Source organism: Macaca nemestrina, chromosome 7, assembly GCF_043159975.1.
Source record: "Macaca nemestrina isolate mMacNem1 chromosome 7, mMacNem.hap1, whole genome shotgun sequence".
NCBI classification, from domain to species: domain Eukaryota; kingdom Metazoa; phylum Chordata; class Mammalia; order Primates; family Cercopithecidae; genus Macaca; species Macaca nemestrina.
In genome coordinates this window covers 72,372,751-72,393,539 of record NC_092131.1, presented here as the reverse complement: position 1 = coordinate 72,393,539, position 20,789 = coordinate 72,372,751, and the positions used below count along the sequence as shown (strand labels likewise).

The window sequence follows — 20,789 nt, the reverse complement described above, 5'->3', positions numbered from 1 at the left end:
GCCTCCCAAGGAGGTGGGACTATAGGAAGGAGTCACCATGTCTGGAAAATTTTTGTATTTTTTTCTGAGATGGGGTTTCACCATGTTGCCCAGTCTGGTCTCAAACTGCTATGCTCAAGCGATTCACCTGCCTCAGGCTCTCAAAGTGCTGGGATTACAGGCATGAGTCACTGCATCTGTCCTTATTTTCATGTTTTAGAGATTGTGTCTCGTTCTGTCACCCAAATTGGAGTATAGCAGTGTGATCATAGCTTACTGCAGCCTTGAATTTCTGGACTTAAGTGATCCTCCTGCCTCAGCCTCCTCAGTAGCAGGGATTACAGGCACATGCCAACAAGTGAGGCTAACTTAAAAAATTTTTTTTTTTGTCTTTAAAGACAGAGTCTCACTATGTTGCTCAAGCTGGTCTCAAACTCCTGGCCTCAAGTGATCATTCTGTTTCAGCCTCTGCCAAGGGCTGAGATGATAGGCATTGGGCATCAGGCCTGCCACAGAATGTTTTATAAAAAATAAGAGGTCAAGTATGATGGCTTACACCTGTAATCCTAGCACTTTGGGAGGTTGGGGTAGGAGGATTGCTTGAAGCTGAAGGTTTGAGACCAGCCTGGGCAACAAAACAAGACCCTGTCTCTAAAAAAATAATTTTAAAAAGTGAGCCGGGCCTGGTGGTGTGCACCTGTGGTCCCAGCTACTTAAAAGGCTAGGTGGGGGGATGGCTTAAGCCCATTTCAAGGCTTCGGTGAACCATGATCAATCATGGCACTGCACTTCAGCCTGGGTGACAGAATAAGATCCTGTCTCTTAAAAAAAATAATAATAATAAATACAGTACTACAAAAAATAAGTAGGTTGGGTGCAGTTGCTCACGTCTTTAATCTCAGCACTTTGGGAGGCAGAGGTGGGCGGATCACCTGAGGTCAGGAGTTCATGACCAGCCTGACCAACATGCAGAAACGCTGTCTCTACTAAAAATACAAAATTAGCCGGGTGTGGGGGTACATGCCTATAATCCCAGCTACTTGGGAGGTTGAAGCAGGAGGATCACTTGAACTTGGGAGGCAGAGGTTGTGGTGAGCCGAGATCGTGCCATTGTACTCCAGCCTGGGAAACAAGAGCGAAACTCCGTCTCAAAAAAAAAAAAAAAAAAAAAAAAAAAAAATATATATATATATATATATATACACACACACACACACACACACACACACACATAAAATATCAAAGACCAGAATGGAAAAAAAGAAAATAGAAAGCAGAAAAAGTATAAAGAAAATCAATGATATCAAAAGTTTGTTCTTTGAAAAGATCAACAAATATGACAAATAGCTAGACTGGCCAATAAAATAGGAGAGAAGACAGAAATGACCAAAATCAAGCAGGAAGCGGATATAGCCATTAAAAAGAATGAAATCATGTCCTCTGTAGCAACATTTAGCAACATAGATACAGCTGGAGGCCATTATCCTAAAGCAAATTGACATGGGAACAGAAAACCAAGTATCACATATTCTCACTTGTAAGTGGGAGCTAAACACTGGGTACTCACAGGACATAAAAATGGCAACAATAGATATTGGGAAGTACTAGAGGGACAAGGGTTGAAAAACAAACTATTAGGTACTATGTTCACCACCTGGGTGACAGGATCAATCATAACCTAAACCTCAGCATCATGAGATAAACACAAGTAACAAATCCGCATATGTATCCCCTGAATCTAAAAATAAAGTTAAACCACTAAAGAATGAATGAATGAATAAATAAATAAATAAATAAATAGTTTCTGTAATGTTAAAAAAAAAAAAGAATGAAAGGGGACATCACTATTGACCCTATGAGAATTAAAAGGATTACTATAAGGAGTAACTTAAACAACTTTCTACTAACAAATTGGTTCCTAGAAAGAAACAAATTATCAAACTGACTCAAAGAGATATATAAAATCTGAATAAACCTATAACAAGTAAAGAAATTGAAGTAATAATTACAAATATCACAAAGAAAAGTCCAAGTACAAATGGCCTCACTTTTGAATTTTATCAACTATTTAAAGAAGAAAATGCTACCTACCACTCATTCACAAACTCTTTCAGAAAACAGAAGAGGGACCACTTCTAAACTTCTATAGCTATCTTAATAGTAAAGCCAAATAAAGACTGACAAAATAAAATACAGTACAATATTCATCATAAACAGAGAGGCAAACTGAAGTAAGCAACAAATAAAAAGGACTATAAATAGTAAATAGGATTTACCTCAGGGATGGAAAGTTGGTTTGACACTTGAAAATCAATTAGTAAAATATATAATATTAATAGAATAAATGACAAAAGCACCAATGACACTGATAATGATCGCATCAACAGACGCAGAAAAAGTATTTGGCAAATTACAATGTATACTTATGATTAAAAACTCTCAAACTAGGAACAGAACTTCTTCAACTGGATAAAAGACATCTACAAAAAAACTACAGCTAAAATCATATATAATGGTGAAAGACTGACCATTATCTTTCTCCCTGAAATCAGGAATAATGCAAGAATGTCTGCTCTTTCTTGCCACTTTAATTCAATATTGTACTGGAGGCACAATAAACAAAAAAGAAAGAAAGAAGAAATTAAAGGCATCCAATTAGAAAAAAAAAAAAGTAACTGTACTCATTCACAGAAGATATAACCCTATCATAGTAGTAAATCCAAAGGAATATACAATAAAACAAATACAACTAGCAAACAATAAGTAAAGAAACTAGAAACAACACAAATGTCCATTCTGTTTGGCACTTTGCATTTTTCTTCCATTTCTGATTCACAGAGATGCTAATCTTGCTTTTTTGTTTTATAGTTTTATCATCATTGTTAATGTATCAGAATAAAGGAAGCAGTGGATCCAAAAACTTCCTATGGCATTTTGACTACAAACCCTTCATCTATAATTTTTCTTATATTCCTAGTCAATCTGTTCTTGTATTCTTTATTTTCTTTTTACTAAAGCATCACCTATTAATTCATTTCAACTAACAACCCATTAAAGAGCATTTTTCATATATTATTCTTTGTTTCAAATATGAAATACATACTTGAATTACTTACCAATACTATGAAACTGCCATCGCTGATGAATTCTTTCTGGAAGAAGTTGTAAAATTTTCTAAAAATCAATATAAAGAGAAAAAAGAAAAGAATGAAACCAAGTAATGAGTTCACATCCTGCAAAATGTGAAAAATTAAAGGGCTCACTAAGTATAACAAATACAAAATAGGCCAGGTACGATGGCTCACACCTGTAATCCCCGTGCTTTGGGAGGCCGAGGTGGGTGGATCACCTGAGGTCAGGAGTTCGAGACCAGCCTGGCCAATATGGCGAAACCCCGTTTCTACTAAAAATACAAAAATTAGCCAGGTGTGGCAGCAGGCACTTGTAATCCCAGCTACTCAGGAGGCTGAGGCAGGAGAATCGCTCGAACCCGAGAGGCAGAGGTTACAGTGAGCTGAGATCATGCCATTGCACTCCAGCCTGGGCAATAAGAGCAAAACTCCGTCTCTAAACAAAATAAAACAAACAAAAAACGACAAAATAGTACCTAAGCTAATCTGATAGTATTGACATTATTTTAGCACTGGCATGTTGATCACTATTTGAAAACCTCAAAAAACAATAAGCAATACTAACCAGTACTTGGAATAAGAAATTAACAAAATACATCTTTTACAATAATATAGAAGGTATATGTTTTCCTAATGATTAAATGCTAATTCTAATATATTTAAAATACTTATTTACTATTTCTAGATTTTCTTTTTTTCCCCCTTTAGAGACAGAGTCTTGCTATGTTGCACAGGCTGGAGTGCACTGGCTATTCAGAAGCATGACCGTAGTGCACCATAGCCTTGAACTCCCAGACTCAAGCGATCCTCCTGCCTCAGCCTCCCAACAAGGTGGGAATACAGGCACGTGTCCCTATGTCTAGCAATTCTTAGAATTTCTATATTGTGGATATCATGATGAGTTTCAATTCTTCCAGATGTTAATATTTGTGACATTTTCTCTTTCTTCTAATGGTTCTTTCTCCTGTTTTGATAATCCTAGAGCAAATATTTTGATTTCACAAGAACCCCATCAAATATTTATACTGAGTTAATCATGTGAAACTAAAGGTACTTAGATGCTATGATGGATATAGGTATGAGAGCAAATTTTTTTTTTTTTTTTTTTTTTTTTTTGAGACAGAGTCTCGCTCTGTCGCCTAGGCTGGAGTGCAGTGGCCGGATCTCAGCTCACTGCAAGCTCCGCCTCCCGGGTTCACGCCATTCTCCTGCCTCAGCCTCCTGAGTAGCTGGGACTACAGGCGCCCACCACCTCGCCCGGCTAGTTTTTGGTATTTTTTTAGTAGAGATGGGGTTTCACCGTGTTAGCCAGGATGGTCTTGATCTCCTAACCTCGTGATCCGCCCGTCTCGGCCTCCCAAAGTGCTGGGATTACAGGCTTGAGCCACCGCGCCCGGCGGAGAGCAAATTTTTTTTTAAGAGGTGGGGGTTTCACCCTGTCACCCTGGCTGCAGCGCAGTGGTGTGATCATAATTCACCGTAGCCTCAAATTCATGGGTTCAAGCGATTCACTCATCTCAGCCTCCCAAACAGGACTACAGGTGTGTGCCACCATGCCCAGCTCAATTTTTTTTTTTAATTATTTTTGTGGAGATGGAGTATCACTATGTTGTCCAGGCTGTGCCCAAGCTTCTGGCCTCAAGCAATCCTCCTGCCTTGGCCTCCAAAAGTGCTGGGATTACAAGTGTGAGCCACTGCACCCGGACAGAGAGCAGGATTTACAATTTTAGGAGCCCTATAGTTAAGCTAACATATATAGGTTTCCATTAATTAGTAATAAAATCTTTACACAAATATGTTCAAAACTCTGCCTTTTATTTCCCTTAATATTATACCTGTGTGGATTATTCTCGATCAAGAGCTACCTTACTAATAAACAGTGCTCTCAATACTCATCCACTTGCTGAGTGACATTTTTGTGTGTTTGTTGTTATTGCTGTTCTTACTATTATTTAGAACACCATTAAATGAATGCTCATAAGGGTCAAACACTAGGCACTTTATTATATAATGATATATTAATTAATATACCTTGCATTAATCCTTGCAATCATTCAAAAGGAGGGTTTTTTTTATCTCATTCAACAAATGAAGAAATGGGTTAAGTAGTGCACTTAGGTTACAAAGTTAGAAAGTGAAAGAACAGAGGTTCCAAATTCAATTCACCTATTTCCAAAATCTCTACCTTGATAATATACTGATCAAAGGATGACATGCATATTTTATACTTCCTTGTCTTCTCTTTGATATCATCTTCTTTAGTAAACTCCACATGAAAGGATGATACAGAAATTTTAAAGTTCTACACAGATAAATGCTGGTCCCACACGAGACACATAAACTCTTTTACCTTTGTCCTCCCTATGTCTCCCACAGCTGGCCAACAACTGTGTAATTATATTTATTTTTGTATAGAAAGATATAAAATTATAGAAAAGTTGAAAAGACAAATTTGTAAACTATTCAAAAGCATTTCTAAATTATGACTAATAATTATACTTTAGATTTAGCCCCTTATATCTTTTTATATGGTAAATAAAGAGTTAAAGAGATTACATGTGCCCTAAACTGCACAGACTATAAATCCTCTACCATAATATTATTAACATTACATAATCATGCTTTTTGTTCCAGAAAAAGGAAATCACTTTATTTATGATTTCTTTTTCATCCTTAGTTTCTAAAGGTAGAGGTCCCTTACTATAAATAGAAGAATGTCAGCACAAAAATTAAATGATTTTTTCAAAAGATGAAAACCTGGTATCTCAGATCTTTTTTCTAGCAAAATTTAGTGATCCATTAAAGACAAACATTTCTATGTAAAGAATAAAAAATAATCAGTATATATTACATACAGAAAAATAAGTTATTTTTACATATAAGAAATACTCCAAAAGGACTTATATTAACTAAGCAATCATCTCAGTTTCCTGAATTTAAGGCAAGCATGAACATTTGAAGGAATACTTTCCAGGAATCATTAGCTCGCTTTCTCTGTGGATATTTTTACTCTTTCTCAAAGCATGTATGTTTCAATATTCCCCTTGTGAACAGTTCATGCAAACACTTCAGGAAGTAATACAATCAAATTCCTCAGGGGTCAAGACTAATGAAAATTAACTGCAGAACAGATACTAACATCAGTGTTACTGCTGTTGGGAACTCTTGAAAAAATTCTTTTTTTTTCCCCCTCTAACTAAATCAACGGCTAAGAGACATGTAAATGATGTTATTCAAATTCTTCTAAATTATATCAAAATACTAAAGAGTGAATTCTTATTATTTTTGAGACAGGGTCTCACTCTCTTGCCCAAGAGTGCAGTGGCACAATCACGGCTCACTACAGTTTCAACCTCCTGGGTTCAAGGGATCCTCCCACCTCAGCCTCCTGAGTCACTACCACTACAAGCACCTGCCACCAACATGCCTGGCTAACTTTTTTGATTTTTAGTAGAGACTGTCTTGCTGTGCTGCCCAGGCTGGTCTCTAACTCCTGAGCTCAAATGATCCTCCTGCCTCAGCCTCCCAAAGTGCAGGGATTACTCTGAACCACCACACACAGCCAAGAGTGAATTATCTTTAATTAGCACCAGACAGAATAGCTCCATCTTCAGAAACTAATTTCCGAATTATTTTCTAAGCATCTCGAGTCACTACTCCTGGCTTTCTACAGGTCTCGAAATTCTCAGTGAAGATCAGAATACTTCTATGACTGTTTATCTGTTTACTTTGAAAGAGAATAAAGAGCAAGGAGTTATTTTAAAAGGGGGGTGAAAGGGTCTTAATTTTTAAGAGTGTGATAAATATTTTTTTAAAAAATTAGCAGAGCATCAAAATTTTGTTCATTTACCTATGAGCTATGTTTCCTGACTTTTATTTATAGACTTGCCCCATCTCCAATCTAATGTAAAATGACAATTTTTAAAATATTTAAGACTATTTTAAACAAGTTTGCAATGAAAAGCAGTGAACCAAAACAATAAGCCCCTTAGGTACACAAAAGCTACAGTAATATACCTTCTTAGGTAAGAATGTTTTGGAGTTAAAACAAAAACAAGTTTTCCATTTCACTAAACCTCTGACAAATTAAAAGTTTCATTGTTTGCAAACACATTGAATATCATACCAATTTTGTGGTGTCAAATGTATAAAAACATAATTATATCTGCACCAAAAAGTAATACATTGTACCTCAAAAAGTATAGGATTCAGTCAGGCATATTTTAAAAACTTAGATTTAGTTCTTAGAAAGTCTGGCGAATTCACAGTGTTTCATTACATGTTTTATAATTTAAATATATCCCTTTGTATGTTCCAAAAATTATTTCTGAAAAAGGGAAAAGTTAGATTCAGAAGCACTTACCTCAAAAATAAAAAGTATAGCATCCAATTCCTCTCTTTGAGACTTGTGACCTAAAACATTTTTATAAGAAAACATTTAAAACATATCATTTTGCCCTCATTGTTAACAATCACTTAATGAACTTAAAACATTTCAAGAATGAAGGTTTTTTTTTTCCCCAGCAATTATCTAGCAAAATGTTTAAAGCATACTCCATTCATTGTGAAGACAATATCATAGTCACTCTCTTTACTCTATTGAGTACTGTAATTAAATTTAGGTTCTACATATTTATGTCTAGAAACAAATCATGACATATTACAAAGCACTTCAAATAAGCTCTGAAAATGAAAATATGAAAACGACCGCTCAAACGTGTCACATGCTCCTAGGGCAGAACCAAAGAAGGCAGAATGAGGGAACAAATCAACCTGACCAGTGAAAAAGTAAATCTTCAAAGCCATTGTAAAGTAAAAAGGATAGTAATGCTAACACATTAGTTGTCTTTCAAATACAGGTCACTAGCCCTATGACAATAGTGTGAGAGGGAAAGCAAAAAGCTGTCTGACAAAAATAAATGAAACAATATGTCCAAGAGTCTTTAAGTTATGTTTATGACAATTATTAGAAATATTAACATAAGCCAAGATATATGTTAGTATCTTACCTTTCTGTTTAAGACTAGCTTCAATAGTCACAAAATTTTCAAAGAACACATAGTATATATGTGAAAAATGTTGGTCGAAAAACTGTTTAAGATCAATAGATTCTGCATTCTCTGAAAAATAAAAACAATTTACTGATTATTTACATGTATGTTAAATCAAGTTTAGCAAATATTCAGCGACAAGTTTCCTTCAAAGTCAAAGAACTGCTCCTAAAATTCTATTCTATTATTTACAATATGTATTTCTATGTCTATATCCTCATTCTTAAAACTTTAGTCCTTGCAGATTTTAGTTTTAATTTTAAAAACTGATCAAGAAAACAATGGCTCAGAAAAACTTATCCAAAATAATTAATCATACAAAAAAAAAAAGTTAAGTTCTATTTGCAATTCATAGCTACAGCTTTCCTAACGTTCTCTCCAAGACAGTTTAAAATCAGAATAATAATTTATGATATCTGAAGGTCAGGCATGGTGGCTCACGCCTGTAATCCCAACACTTTGGGAGGCCGAGGCAGGCAGATACCTAAGGTCAGGAGTTCGAGACAAGCCTGGCCAACACGGTGAAACCTCATCTCTACTAAAAATACAAAAATCAGCTGGGTGTGTTGGCGTGCGCCTGTAATCTCAGCTACTTGGGAGGCTGAGGCATGAGAATCACTTGAACCCAGGAGGCAGAGGCTACAGTGAGCCAAGATCACACCATTGCATTCTATCCTGGGAGACAGAGTGAGAATCCACCTCAGGGAAAAAAAAAAAAAAGAATAATTTATAATGTCTGAAACTATTTATTCAGTAAATAGGTACCCAACAATAGGCTTTGTTAATAAGTATTTAGGGATTAAAAAGCTTAAACATAGACAGTACTGCTCTAAAGAAACTGTCAGTAAGAGCAGAGCATGCAAAATTAAACGAATAATTGTATGAACAGTAGAAAGTGTTAGTACTAAAAGTGAGATGTCAAAGTATATGGCAGTTTAGAAACACAAAAGTACTTTCAAAGCTCAATAAAACACAAAGGTGGGGAAAGAAAAAAGGCCTGACAGAGTACATAATATCTGAAAAGACTTTTAAGGACAGGAAGAACACTAGACATAAAGTGGTGGAGTTGAATGGGAAGGACATTCAAGGCATAAAAAATACATGGAGTAAGAAGAAAAACGTGAGGTATGCATGTATACATACGTAACAAACCTGTGTGTTATACATACATACGCTAGAACTTAAAGTATAATTTAAAAAAATAAAAAATAATTTACTATGAAGCTTTAAAAAAAAAAAAAAAGTCAAAGTGGCCTGGTTCTCTCATAATCTCTGAGATCCAGACCGGAGAACTGTAGTTTCTGGGTCCTTCTTGGAAGAGATTAGCAAATGCAGAACCAGCAATCTGTCTAAATCAGTACTGTCTCCTAGAAATATAATGCAAGCCACAAATATTAGCTACATATGTGATTTTAAATTTCCTTGCAATCACATTTTAAGAAATAAAATGACATGGGGAAATTAATTGTAATAACATATTTTGTTAACAAAAAGAAATCATTTTTAAGTGCTACCAATAAAAACTTACTAATGAAAAAAAGAAAGAAAAACGTGAGCTATGATAGTATCCAGAAAAAAAATTCATTTTGGCTAAAGCTTAGAACATTTTAATAAAAATAAACAAGTAGACTTGAGATATGCTTACATGTACTTATGTATATGTATATGTATTTATGCATAGAAGATACCAAACAACTAGGCAGCATTACCTCTAGGGAGCGTGACTAGTTTTATTGTTGCTTAGTTCATTTTCAGGGTAAGTGAGAACATTAGTGAAAAAGAGTGGAGAAATTCTACTTTATATACTTCCTACTATTCTAAACTGTTTATAAAAGGCACATTACTTCTCTTACAATACAAAATAGAATTTTTTGTTTCTGTTTTATTTTTTTAAGATGGTGTCTTGCTCTGCGGCCCAGGCTGTGGCTAACTGCAACCTCCATCTCCAGGGTTCAAGCGATTCTCCTGTCTCAGACTCCCGAGTAGCTGGGATTACAGGTGCCCACTACCACACCCAGCTAATTTGTATATTTTCAGCAGAGACGGGGTTTCACCATGTTGGCCAGCCTGATTTCAAGTGATCTGCCCACCTCAGTCTCCCAAAGTGCTGCGATTACAGGCGTGAGCCACCGCGTCCAGCCTCAAAATATAATTTTAAAAGGCAACTGAAAAAATAAAAGATTTTTGAAAGGAAATAAAGAAATATTCATTGTAAATAAACTCAAGTTAAAGGTAAACATCAATTAATTTCTTAGAATGCACTAAGGCTCAACAGAAGATTTCAAAATAATGTGAAATAGTAACAACATACAGAGAGTACTTTAAACTCTTTCATTATCATATCCTATGAATATTCATTATAATTTTTTGGAGGGGACAGGGTCTCACTCTGTCACCCAGGCTAGAGTGCAATGGCATGATTACAACAACTCACTGCAGCCTCATCCTGAGTTCAAGCAATCCTCCCACCTCAGCCTCCAAAAGTACCTGGGACCCAGGTACCTCCCCACCACACCTAGCTAACTTTTGTAGAGATGGGGTCTTGTTATGTTGCCCAGGCTGGTCTCCTGTCTTGGTCTCAAAGTGTTGGGGATTACAGGTGTGAGTCACAACACCTGGCATAGTAACTCTTTAGTGATGTTTTATCTATGTGATTTTCCAAGACTGTTTTTTTGTTCTGCCATTCCACAGGGAAAGGGATAGATGCCTTTCCTCTCTATTCCCTTGGATTCTGTACATTTATCTTTTATGGAAAGAACAATGTTTCAACTGTCTTATCATCTTTCTTCCAGGACTAGTCTAGCATCTTTAGAATAGAAACTGTGTCTACCTCAGGATTTCTAAAAATTGGCACAATGCCGAGCAAACAATACGTACTCAAATGTGTTTTATTACTAACAAAATTAATTATTTTTACTTTATTATAGTCAGTTCATACAATATGGAAATTTTTACCTTGGAAAAGACTGCATAACCTACTGACAGGAAAATAGCACAGACTCATCTTGACTGGAATTTCAATACCCAGATTTCACTCCTGTTTGTAACACTTACTACCTATGTGACTTTTCACAGAACTAGACAAAATAATAACGCTTAACACAAAGTGAATGTTTTCTAAACAATGCGCACTATTCTCAGCACTTTACAGAAACTAATTCCTATAATCTACATAGCAATACTACAAAATTAGTACCATTATTATCTCCATCTTACAGATGAGAAAATTTAGGTACAGAGAGTCTAAGAAACTTAGTTCATAAGCAGAGTCAGGATTTAAACAACAGGAACCCTAGGTCTATTCAGCCTCCAATGTAACACATCTGTAAAAAAAAGAATACTAAATATTTACCTGTTATCTGTCTATAAGAATAATAGTCATCAAACACTAGTTAAATATATTTTATCAAATATCAAAATAAAAACACATACAACTGAAATAAAGAGGAAAGATGTTCTAGTTTTCCCACAGAATAGTTTAAAGAATTATGAAATTAGAATAAAACAGCCTTGGGCTGAGCAAGGTGGTTGACATCTGTAATCCCAGTACTTTAGGAGGCTGAAGTGGGAGAGTTGTTTGAGGCCAGGAGTTTGAGACCAGCCTGGGCAACACATTGAGACCCCATTTCTACAAAACTAAAAAATCAGCCAAGTATGGTGGCATGTACCTATAGTCCCAGCAACTCTGGAGACTAAGGTGGGGGAATTCCTTGAGCCTAGGAATTTAAGTTAAGTTGCAGTGTGCTATGATTGAGCCAATGCACTACAGTCTAGGCAACAGAGGGGGAGACCTTGTCATTAAAAATAATAATAATGATAATAAAGAAAGAAATAGGCTGCTATAATTACCTCTAAATTTCCTAAAATTCATGTTTCAAAAACACAATGTTCTAGGAGAAAAAAGAAAATGGGAACAATAACAAAGCAAACCAGAAAAAAACACAACAAAAGCAAACATGAATCAACTCAAGATTTTGCAACATATTAGGAGCCAAAATATTGTCTCTTGATTTCCTTCCCATAAGGCATGCTAACAAAGTCTGGAAATTATGTACTTTCTTTTTTTTTTTTCCTTGAGACGGAGTCTCGCTCTGTCGCCTAGGCTGGAGTGCAGTGGCACAATCTCGGCTCACTGCAAGCTCCGCCTCCTGGGTTCACGCCATTCTCCTTCCTCAGCCCCCAGAGTAGCTGGGACTACAGGCGCCCGCCATCACGCCCAGCTAATGTTTTCTATTTTCAGTAGAGACGGGGTTTCACCGTGTTAGCCAGGATGGTCTGGATCTCCTGACCTCGTGATCCGCCCGCCTCGGCCTCCCACAGTGCTGGGATTACAGGCTTGAGCCACAGCGCCCGGCCAAATTATGTACTTTCTAATGCTAATGAAAATGATCAAAATTAGGCTGGGCGCAGTGGCTCATGCCTATAATTCCAGCACTGTAGGAGGTCGAGGTGGGCGGATCCCGAGGTGGGTGGATCACGAGGTTAAGAGATCCAGACCATCCTGGCCAACACGGTAAAACCCCATCTCTACTAAAAATACAAAAATTAGCTGGGCGTGGTGGTGGGCGCCTGTAGTCCCAGCTACCAGGGAGGCTGAATCAGAAGAATCGCTTGAACCCGGGAGGCAGAGGTTGCAGTGAGTCAAGATGCCACCACTGCACTCCAGCCTGGGTAACAGAGCTAGACTCTGTCTCAAAAAAAAAAAAAAAAAAAAAAATTACTAGAGAAGAAGGACATTTTATAATGGTTAAAGGGTTAATATTTTAAGAAGATATAACAATTGTGAACATACATGCACTTAACAACAGAACTCCCAACCCCAAAGCAGAAACTGACAGAATTGAAGGAATATACAGACAATTCAATGATGGTTTTAAGAGTCAACACTCTACTTTCAATAATGAATAGAAAAGACAGAAGTGAAAATAGAAGACCTAAACAATACTATAATGCAACCAGATCTAACAGACATCTATTGAATGCCCATCCAACAACAAATGAATACACAGTCTTTTCAAATGCACATGGATACTATCCAAAATAGATCATATGTAAGGCTATAAAATAAACTTCAGTAACGTAAAAGGACCGAAGACAAAGTATGTTATCTGGCCACAGTGGAATGAAATTAGAAATCAATAACACAAGGAAATTAAGAAAACTCACAAATATGTAGAAATTTAGCAATACCCAACTAAATAACCAATTGGTCAAAGAAAAATCACAGGAGAAGTTAGAAAATCTTTGAGATGAATGTAAATGAAAATACAACATACCAAAACTTATGGCATCCAGCTAATGCAGTGCTTACAGAAAAATCTATAGCTTTAAATTGCTATATGAAAAAGAAATCTGAAAATCAACCTAATGTTCCACCTTAGGAAGTAAGAACATTGGCTGGGCGCGTTGGTTCATGCCTATAATCCCAACCCTTTGGGAGGCCGAGGCAGGAGTCTCAATTGAGCCCAGCAGTTCAAGACCAGCCAGGGCAACATAGTGAGACTCCATCTCTACAAAGAAATTAAAAATAGCCAGGTGTGGTCATACATACATACAAAAATAAGGAGCAAACTAATCCTAAAGCACAAAGAAGGAAATAAAGATTAGAAAGGACATAAATGGAGACCAAAAAAAACCAAAAAACAAAAAACAACAAAAAAAATCATTGAAACAAAAATTGGTTCTTTGAAAAACTCAACAAACTTGACAAACTGTTAGCTAGACTGTCCAAAATGAGAAAGACATAAGATTCAAATCACTAATCTGGACTGGAATATAACACATTACTACCAACCCTACAGAAATAAAAATCAAGAGAATACTATAAGCAACTATAAGTATGCTAGCAAATCAGACAGCCTATATGAAATGAACAAATTACTAGAAAGCCACAAACCACCAAAACTGATTCAAGAAGACATAGAAATGCTAAAACAACCTTCAATGAATGAGAAGATTGAATTAGTGAGGGGGAAAAAAACTACTTCAAAGAAAAGCTTGGACTCAAATGGCTTATGGGTGAATCCTACCAACTCTTCCAAAAAATAGAGTATACTTCCTGCTCATTCTATGAGGCCAATACTCTCATACCAAGATCAGACAAAAACATTACAAGAAAAATACAGACCAATATCCTCTATGAATATGAATGTAAAAATCCTCGACAAAATACTAGAAAACTGAATCTAGCACTATATATATATATATATATATATGCATACACACACACACATACACATTCACACTATGACTAAGTGACATTCATCCTAGAAGGCAAGGTTGGTTCAATATACAAAAATCAATCACTGTAACACCTTATGTTAACATAAAGGTCAAAACTCACATGATAGTTTCAATAGACACAGAAAAAACATCTGACAAAACCCAACATAATTTCATCCTAAAGATACTCAAAAAGCTAGGAAAAGAACAGTATTTCTTAACCTGATAAAGGGTATCTATGAAAAGGTCACAACTAACATCACACTTAGTGATAAAAGATTGAAAGCTTTACCCCTAAAAGCATGAACAAGACAAGGATGTCTTTTTGTTACTTTTAATATTATACTATAAATTCTAGCCAAGACAGTTACACGTGAAACAGAAATAGAAGCCATACACATTGTAAAGTCCAAAGCATTACTATCTCTACTCATAAATGACATGATCTTGGATATCGAAAATCCTAAGGAATGCACCAAAAAATCCTATCATACTGACAAACAAGCTCAACTAGGTTGCAGAATACAAGATCAATAAGAAAAATCAACTGTATTTCTATACACTGGCAATGAACAACACAAAAGTGAAATTAAGCAAACAATTCCATTTACAATAGTATGAAAAAGAATAAAATACTTAAATTTAACAAAAGAAGTACAAGACTTGTATACTGGAAACTTACAAAACATTACTAAAAAAAAAGACTAAAACAAATGGAGACATTCTCTGTGTTTAAGACTGAACCCTGGCCGGGCGCGGTGGCTCAAGCCTGTAATCCCAGCACTTTGGGAGGCCGAGACGGGCGGATCACGAGGTCAGGAGATCGAGACCATCCTGGCTAACACAGTGAAACCCCGTCTCTACTAAAAAATACAAAAAACTAGCCGGGCGAGGTGGCGGGTGCCTGTAGTCCCAGCTACTCGGGAGGCTGAGGCAGGAGAATGGCGTAAACCCGGGAGGCGGAGCTTGCAGTGAGCCGAGATCCAGCCACTGCACTCCAGCCTGGGCGACAGAGCGAGACTCCGTCTCAAAAAAAAAAAAAAAAAAAAAAAAAAAAAAAAAGACTGAATGCTGTTAAGATAGCAACAGCCCCCAAATATACCTAAAGATTCAATGTACTCTTTTTTTTTTTTTCTATTTTTTCTTTTTTTGAGACAGAGTATCATTCTGTTGCCCAGGCTGGAGTGCAGTGGCAGGATCTCAGCTCACTGCAACCTCCGCCTTCCAGGTTCAAGAGATTCTCCTGCCTCAGCCTCCTGAGTAGCTGCGATTACATGCATTTGCCACCACACCCAGCTAATTTCTGTATTTTTAGTAGAGACGAGGTTGGCCAGGCTGGTCTTGAACTCCTAACCTCAGGTGATCCGCCCACCATGGCCTCCCAAAGTGCTGGGATTACAGGTGTGAGCTACCGCACCCAGCCTTAATGCACTCTTTACCAAAATCCTAATATAGTTTTTTGCAAAAACTGACAAGTTAATCCTAAAATTCAAAAGAAAATGCAAGTGACCCAGAATAGTCAAAATAGTCTTTTTTTTTTTTTTTAAATGGAGTCTCACTCTGTTACCTAGGCTGGAACCCAGTGGCGCAGTCACAGCTCACTGCAGCCTCAACCTCCCGGACTCAAGCAATCTTCCCACCTCAGCCTCCTGAATCACTGGGACTACAAGTGTATGACATCATACCTGGCTCATTTTTTAAATTTTTTGTAGAGACAGGCGTTGCCACATGTTGCCCAGGCTGGTCTCAAACTCCTGGACTCAAGTGACCCTCTCACCTCTACTTCCAAAGTCCTGAGATTACAGGCATGAGCTACCACGAACAATGCTGGAGAACTGACATTTTCTCATTTCAAAACTTACTACAAAGCTACACTAATCAACAGAGTATGGTACTGGGATAAGGATAGACATATAGACGAATAGAACAATGAGAGTTCAGAAATAAATCCTTACACTGATGATCAATTGATCATCGACAAGGGTACCAAACAACTCAATGAGGGGAAAAAAAAGTATTTTTAACAAATGGTTGATTTTTTTTTCCTCATTGAGTTGTTCGGTACCCTCCAAAAGTCTTTTCAACAGATGGTCGAAAAGAATGAAGACTATACTTGAAAAATTAACTCAAAATGGATCAAAAACCAAAAACCTAAATGTAAAAACTAAAATTATAAAACTCAGAATAAAACATGACCTTGAATCAGTCAGTTCTTTCTTAGATATGACACTAAATGCACAAGCAACAAAAGAAAAAATAAATTTGACTTCATCAAAATTCAAAACCTTTTTGCTTCAGAGGACATTATTAAGAAAATGAGAAAATAACCTACAGAATGCAAGAAAATATTTGCCAATTATATACCTGATTTTAAAACATTAGTATCCAGAACATAGAAATAATTCTTATAATACAATAGTAAAAAAATTTTTTTAATGATCAAAGGATTTGAATATATATTTCTCCTAAGAAGATATATGAATAGCCAGTAAGCTCATGAAAAAATCATTAGCCATCGGGGAAATGCAAAGCAAAACCACAATGAGATACTACTTCCAACCCACTATGATAGCTATAATCAGAAAGACAAACAATACCAAGTGTTGGCAATATGGGGAAATTTGAATCTTTGTACGTTGCTGGTAGGAATATAAATGATAATGCCACTCTGGAAAACAGTGTGACAGGTCCCTAAAAAGTTAAATATAGAGTTATCATATGACCCAGCAATTCCATTCCTGGAACATTATATACCCAAGAATTGAAAACATAAGCTCAGGCTGGGCAACATGGCAAAAGTGTCTCATCTCTATCAAAAAAAGAAAAAGAAAGAAAATGTATGCCCACAAAAATGTTCAGAACATTATTATTCATAATGGTCAAACAGTGGAAATAACCCAAATGTCCATCAATTGATGAATGGACAGACAAAATATGGTATAATCCATACAATGAATATTATCTAGCCGTACAAAGCACGAAGTAGTAGTATATGCTACAATGTGATGGACTTTGAAAACATTATGCTAAGTGAAAGAAGCCAGACACAAAAGGCCATATATTTCTTATTTTATTTATATGAAACATGCAGAAGAGTCAACCATAGAGATGGAAAGTATCTAATGGCTGGTGCGGGCAGGAAGTAAAGAGAAATGGGGAGTGACTGCTAAAAGGTATGACTTTGTTTCTTTTCCTTTTTTGTCGATCTATTCCTTTTAGCTCATCTAATATTCAACCCCTTGACATCCTAATTTGTGAGATCTGCCAGACCCTACCTCGCTAAGTGAATCTGAGAGCTTTACCTTCTTGGGCAGTTTGAAAAGAATTAACATAAAAAGGAGCAGAAGAGCTCATAGAGATTAGACTGAGAAAAGCAATTTTTTCCCCCTATGTCTAGATATTACACATTGTTATATCATCAAGTTACTGATATTTGTTGCAAGCAAATGCATTACCTTCACGTTTACGCAGTTGAAGACTAGCTAGCTATTAATATACCATTATTATAGAATACAAAATAATGTCATTTTTTAAATTGAGTAGTCTGATAATAGGAGAGTAATCAAAATACAGTACTACTGGTCATGCATGGTGGTTCACACCCATAATCTCAACACTTTGGGAGGTTGAAGTGGGAGGATAGCTTGAGGCCAGGGATTTGAGACCAGCCTGGCAATATAGCCAGACCCTATCTCTACAAGTAAATAAATAAATAAATAAAAAATAAAACAGTACTGCCAATATTCTGTATCTAGTTCTACATGTCCAAAACAGATAATTTCCTGATTCATTGAATCATTTCCCTAACACTCAAAGACATTCTTTTGGATACTGAAAATAATTAAACATATGGTATCTGGAAATTTAAAATCTAAAGTGGCTAAAACAAATATAGGCAGACATTTTGTAAACATTAAGTTTTTGCACAATGCAAATACTTTAAATTATAGAGAAGTAAAAAGAGGTTTTATATACTGGGAAATGCATTACACTGAATAAGAAAAATCCTGTTACACTGGGAAGAGAAAATATACTTTGAAACAACAGAGGATAAAAGCAGAGGAAGTTAATTCTAAATGCACTGTATAGCTCATGTTCTCAAACTGCGAGTGAAGGATGAGTGTTTTTGTTTTTGTTTTTAAATTCCAATTTGTCACAGACCAACGCTTTACGATAAATGTATTACTAGAAAATAAGGTGAAAAGCACCAGGATTGATCTACACCCCATTTCATAATACAAGTCCACTAATCACGTGCTTGGATATCACAGTACTGTCAAACTGAGATGACCCACTGAGATGACCTTCTCAACATACTCAATTTCCATAATTAAGCTGTTGCAGACCTGTAATAACAGTCAGTAAACTAGTACCAGTTTGTGGACTACATTTTGAGTAATAGTATTGACTATGGGAAGAAGGAATGGGCCAGGCACAGTGGCTCATGCCTGCAATCCCAGCACTTTGGGAGGCTGAGGTGGGTGGATCACTTGTGCTCGCTCAAGAGTTTGAGACCATCTCAACAAAAAAATACAAAAAATTAGCTGGGCGTGGTAGTGCACAACTGTGGTTCCAGCTACTCGGGAGGCTGAGGTGGGAGAATTGCTTGAGCCTGGGAGGCAGAGGTTGTAGTGAGCTGAGATTGTGCCACTGCACTCCAACCTGGGTGACAGAGTGAGATCTTGTCTCACAAAGAAAAAAAACATAAGAGAAGGAATGATACAGAGTTTCTTTTTCTTTTTTTTTTTTTTTTGAGACGGAGTCTGGCTCTGTCGCCCAGGCTGGAGTGCAGTGGTGCGATCTCGGCTCACTGCAAGCTCCGCCTACCGGGTTCACGCCATTCTCCTGCCTCAGCCTCCTGAGTAGCTGGGACTACAGGCACCCGCCATCGCACCCGGCTAATTTTTTGTATTTTTAGTAGAGACGGGGTTTCATCGTGGTCTCGATCTCCTGACCTTGTGATCCGCCCGCCTCGGCCTCCCAAAGTGCTGGGATTACAGGCGTGAGCCACCGGGCCCGGCGCTACAGAGTTTCAGTGTGTAGGCTGAACAGCCTTGATAGTGGTGCTGGAGGTAAGAAATAAAGAAATATGTTCCTGTTATGAATTTGCCAGTAAAACAGGGTTTTAAAAAGTAGAGTGATACAGTCAGAGAAGTGGCATCATCTCCATTTCTGAAATCTTGATTAAAATCTGTTTACCAGCCGGGCACAGTGGCTCTGGCCTGTAATCACACCACTTTGGGAGGCTGAGGTGGGCGGATCACGAGGTCAGGAGGTCACGAGGTCAGGAGATTGAGACCATCCTGGCTAACCCCGTCTCTACTAAAAAATATAAAAAGTTGGGGGACGTTGTCTGCAGGCACTCAGAATGGTCCAACGTTTGACATACCGACGTAGGCTTTCCTACAATACAGCCTCTAACAAAACTAGGCTGTCCCGAACCCCTGGTAATAGAATTGTTTACCTTTATACCAAGAAGGTTGGGAAAGCACCAAAATCTGCATGTGGTGTGTGCCCAGGCAGACTTCGAGGGGTTCGTGCTGTAAGACCTAAAGTTCTTATGAGATTGTCCAAAACAAAGAAACATGTCAGCAGGGCCTATGGTGGTTCCATGTGTGCTAAATGTGTTCGTGACAGGATCAAGCGTGCTTTCCTTATCGAGGAGCAGAAAATCGTTGTGAAAGTGTTGAAGGCACAAGCACAGAGTCAAAAAGCTAAATAAAAAAATGAAACTTTTTTGAGTAATAAAAATGAAAAGACTTGCAAAAAAAAAAAAAAAAAACAAAAAGTTAGCCAGGCGTGCTGGCGGGCGCCTTAGTCCCAGCTACTTGGGAGGTTGAGGCAGGAGAACGGCATGAACCCCGGGAGGTGGAGGTTGCAGTGAGCCGAGATCACACCACTGCATTCCAGCACTCTGTTTAAAAAAAAAAAAAATCTGGTTACCTAATCCATAAAGTATCTCTCCACAGTATCTCTCACAAACACTAGTTCTTTTCTATTTACCTTGCTATTAAATCAAAATTTTAAGGTTGAGGTCTAATATCTTCATTTTTAAAAGCTAGAAGGACCACTGCCTTCCACTTGCCTGCATTCATGTCTGTGCTCTTATCCTAACTGCTTTTCCTTCATGTCTTTTTTTAAAAAAAATCATATCAGATGGATAATGTGCCAACATCATAAAAAGGTTTGTGGGAGGTACATCTCATATATGAATGTGAAAACCCAATCATCACGCTTATGAACTACAAAAGGCTTTCTTCCTTCACTTCTATCTATTGAAATTCTAATCATCATCTTCCAAGGCACAGATCAAATGTCACTGCCCCATGAAGCTTTCTCTGAGCCACTCATTTAGATATGCTTCTTCTCTTTATACTCATAACATGTTTCATATTTGACATGATTC

At 37.0% G+C, this 20,789-nt stretch overlaps 2 protein-coding genes and 1 non-coding gene across 10 annotated transcripts in view; 1 reads left to right on the top strand and 2 right to left on the bottom strand.

Moving 5' to 3' along the window:
* Positions 1-20,789, bottom strand: part of LOC105477982 (Ral GTPase activating protein catalytic subunit alpha 1) — a 275,561-nt gene that overhangs the window by 232,829 nt on the left and 21,943 nt on the right. For all 8 annotated transcript variants that reach the window (XM_011734912.3, XM_011734908.3, XM_024791574.2 and 5 more), the window contains exons 2-4: positions 8,120-8,230; positions 7,474-7,523; positions 3,096-3,153 (exon numbers count right to left, since the gene is read on the bottom strand). In XM_011734912.3, the coding sequence (XP_011733214.1) occupies positions 3,096-3,153; positions 7,474-7,523; positions 8,120-8,230 (219 nt within the window). The remainder of the gene's footprint in view (positions 1-3,095; positions 3,154-7,473; positions 7,524-8,119; positions 8,231-20,789) is intronic.
* On the top strand, positions 19,726-20,119 carry LOC105477980 (large ribosomal subunit protein eL34). The gene has a single exon (XM_011734906.3). It carries the CDS (start codon positions 19,752-19,754, stop codon positions 20,103-20,105), a length of 354 nt encoding a protein of 117 aa, XP_011733208.1. The 5' UTR covers positions 19,726-19,751; the 3' UTR covers positions 20,106-20,119.
* Positions 20,534-20,637, bottom strand: LOC112425985 (small nucleolar RNA U13). The gene has a single exon (XR_003017217.2). It is a non-coding gene; the product is annotated as a small nucleolar RNA U13 (small nucleolar RNA).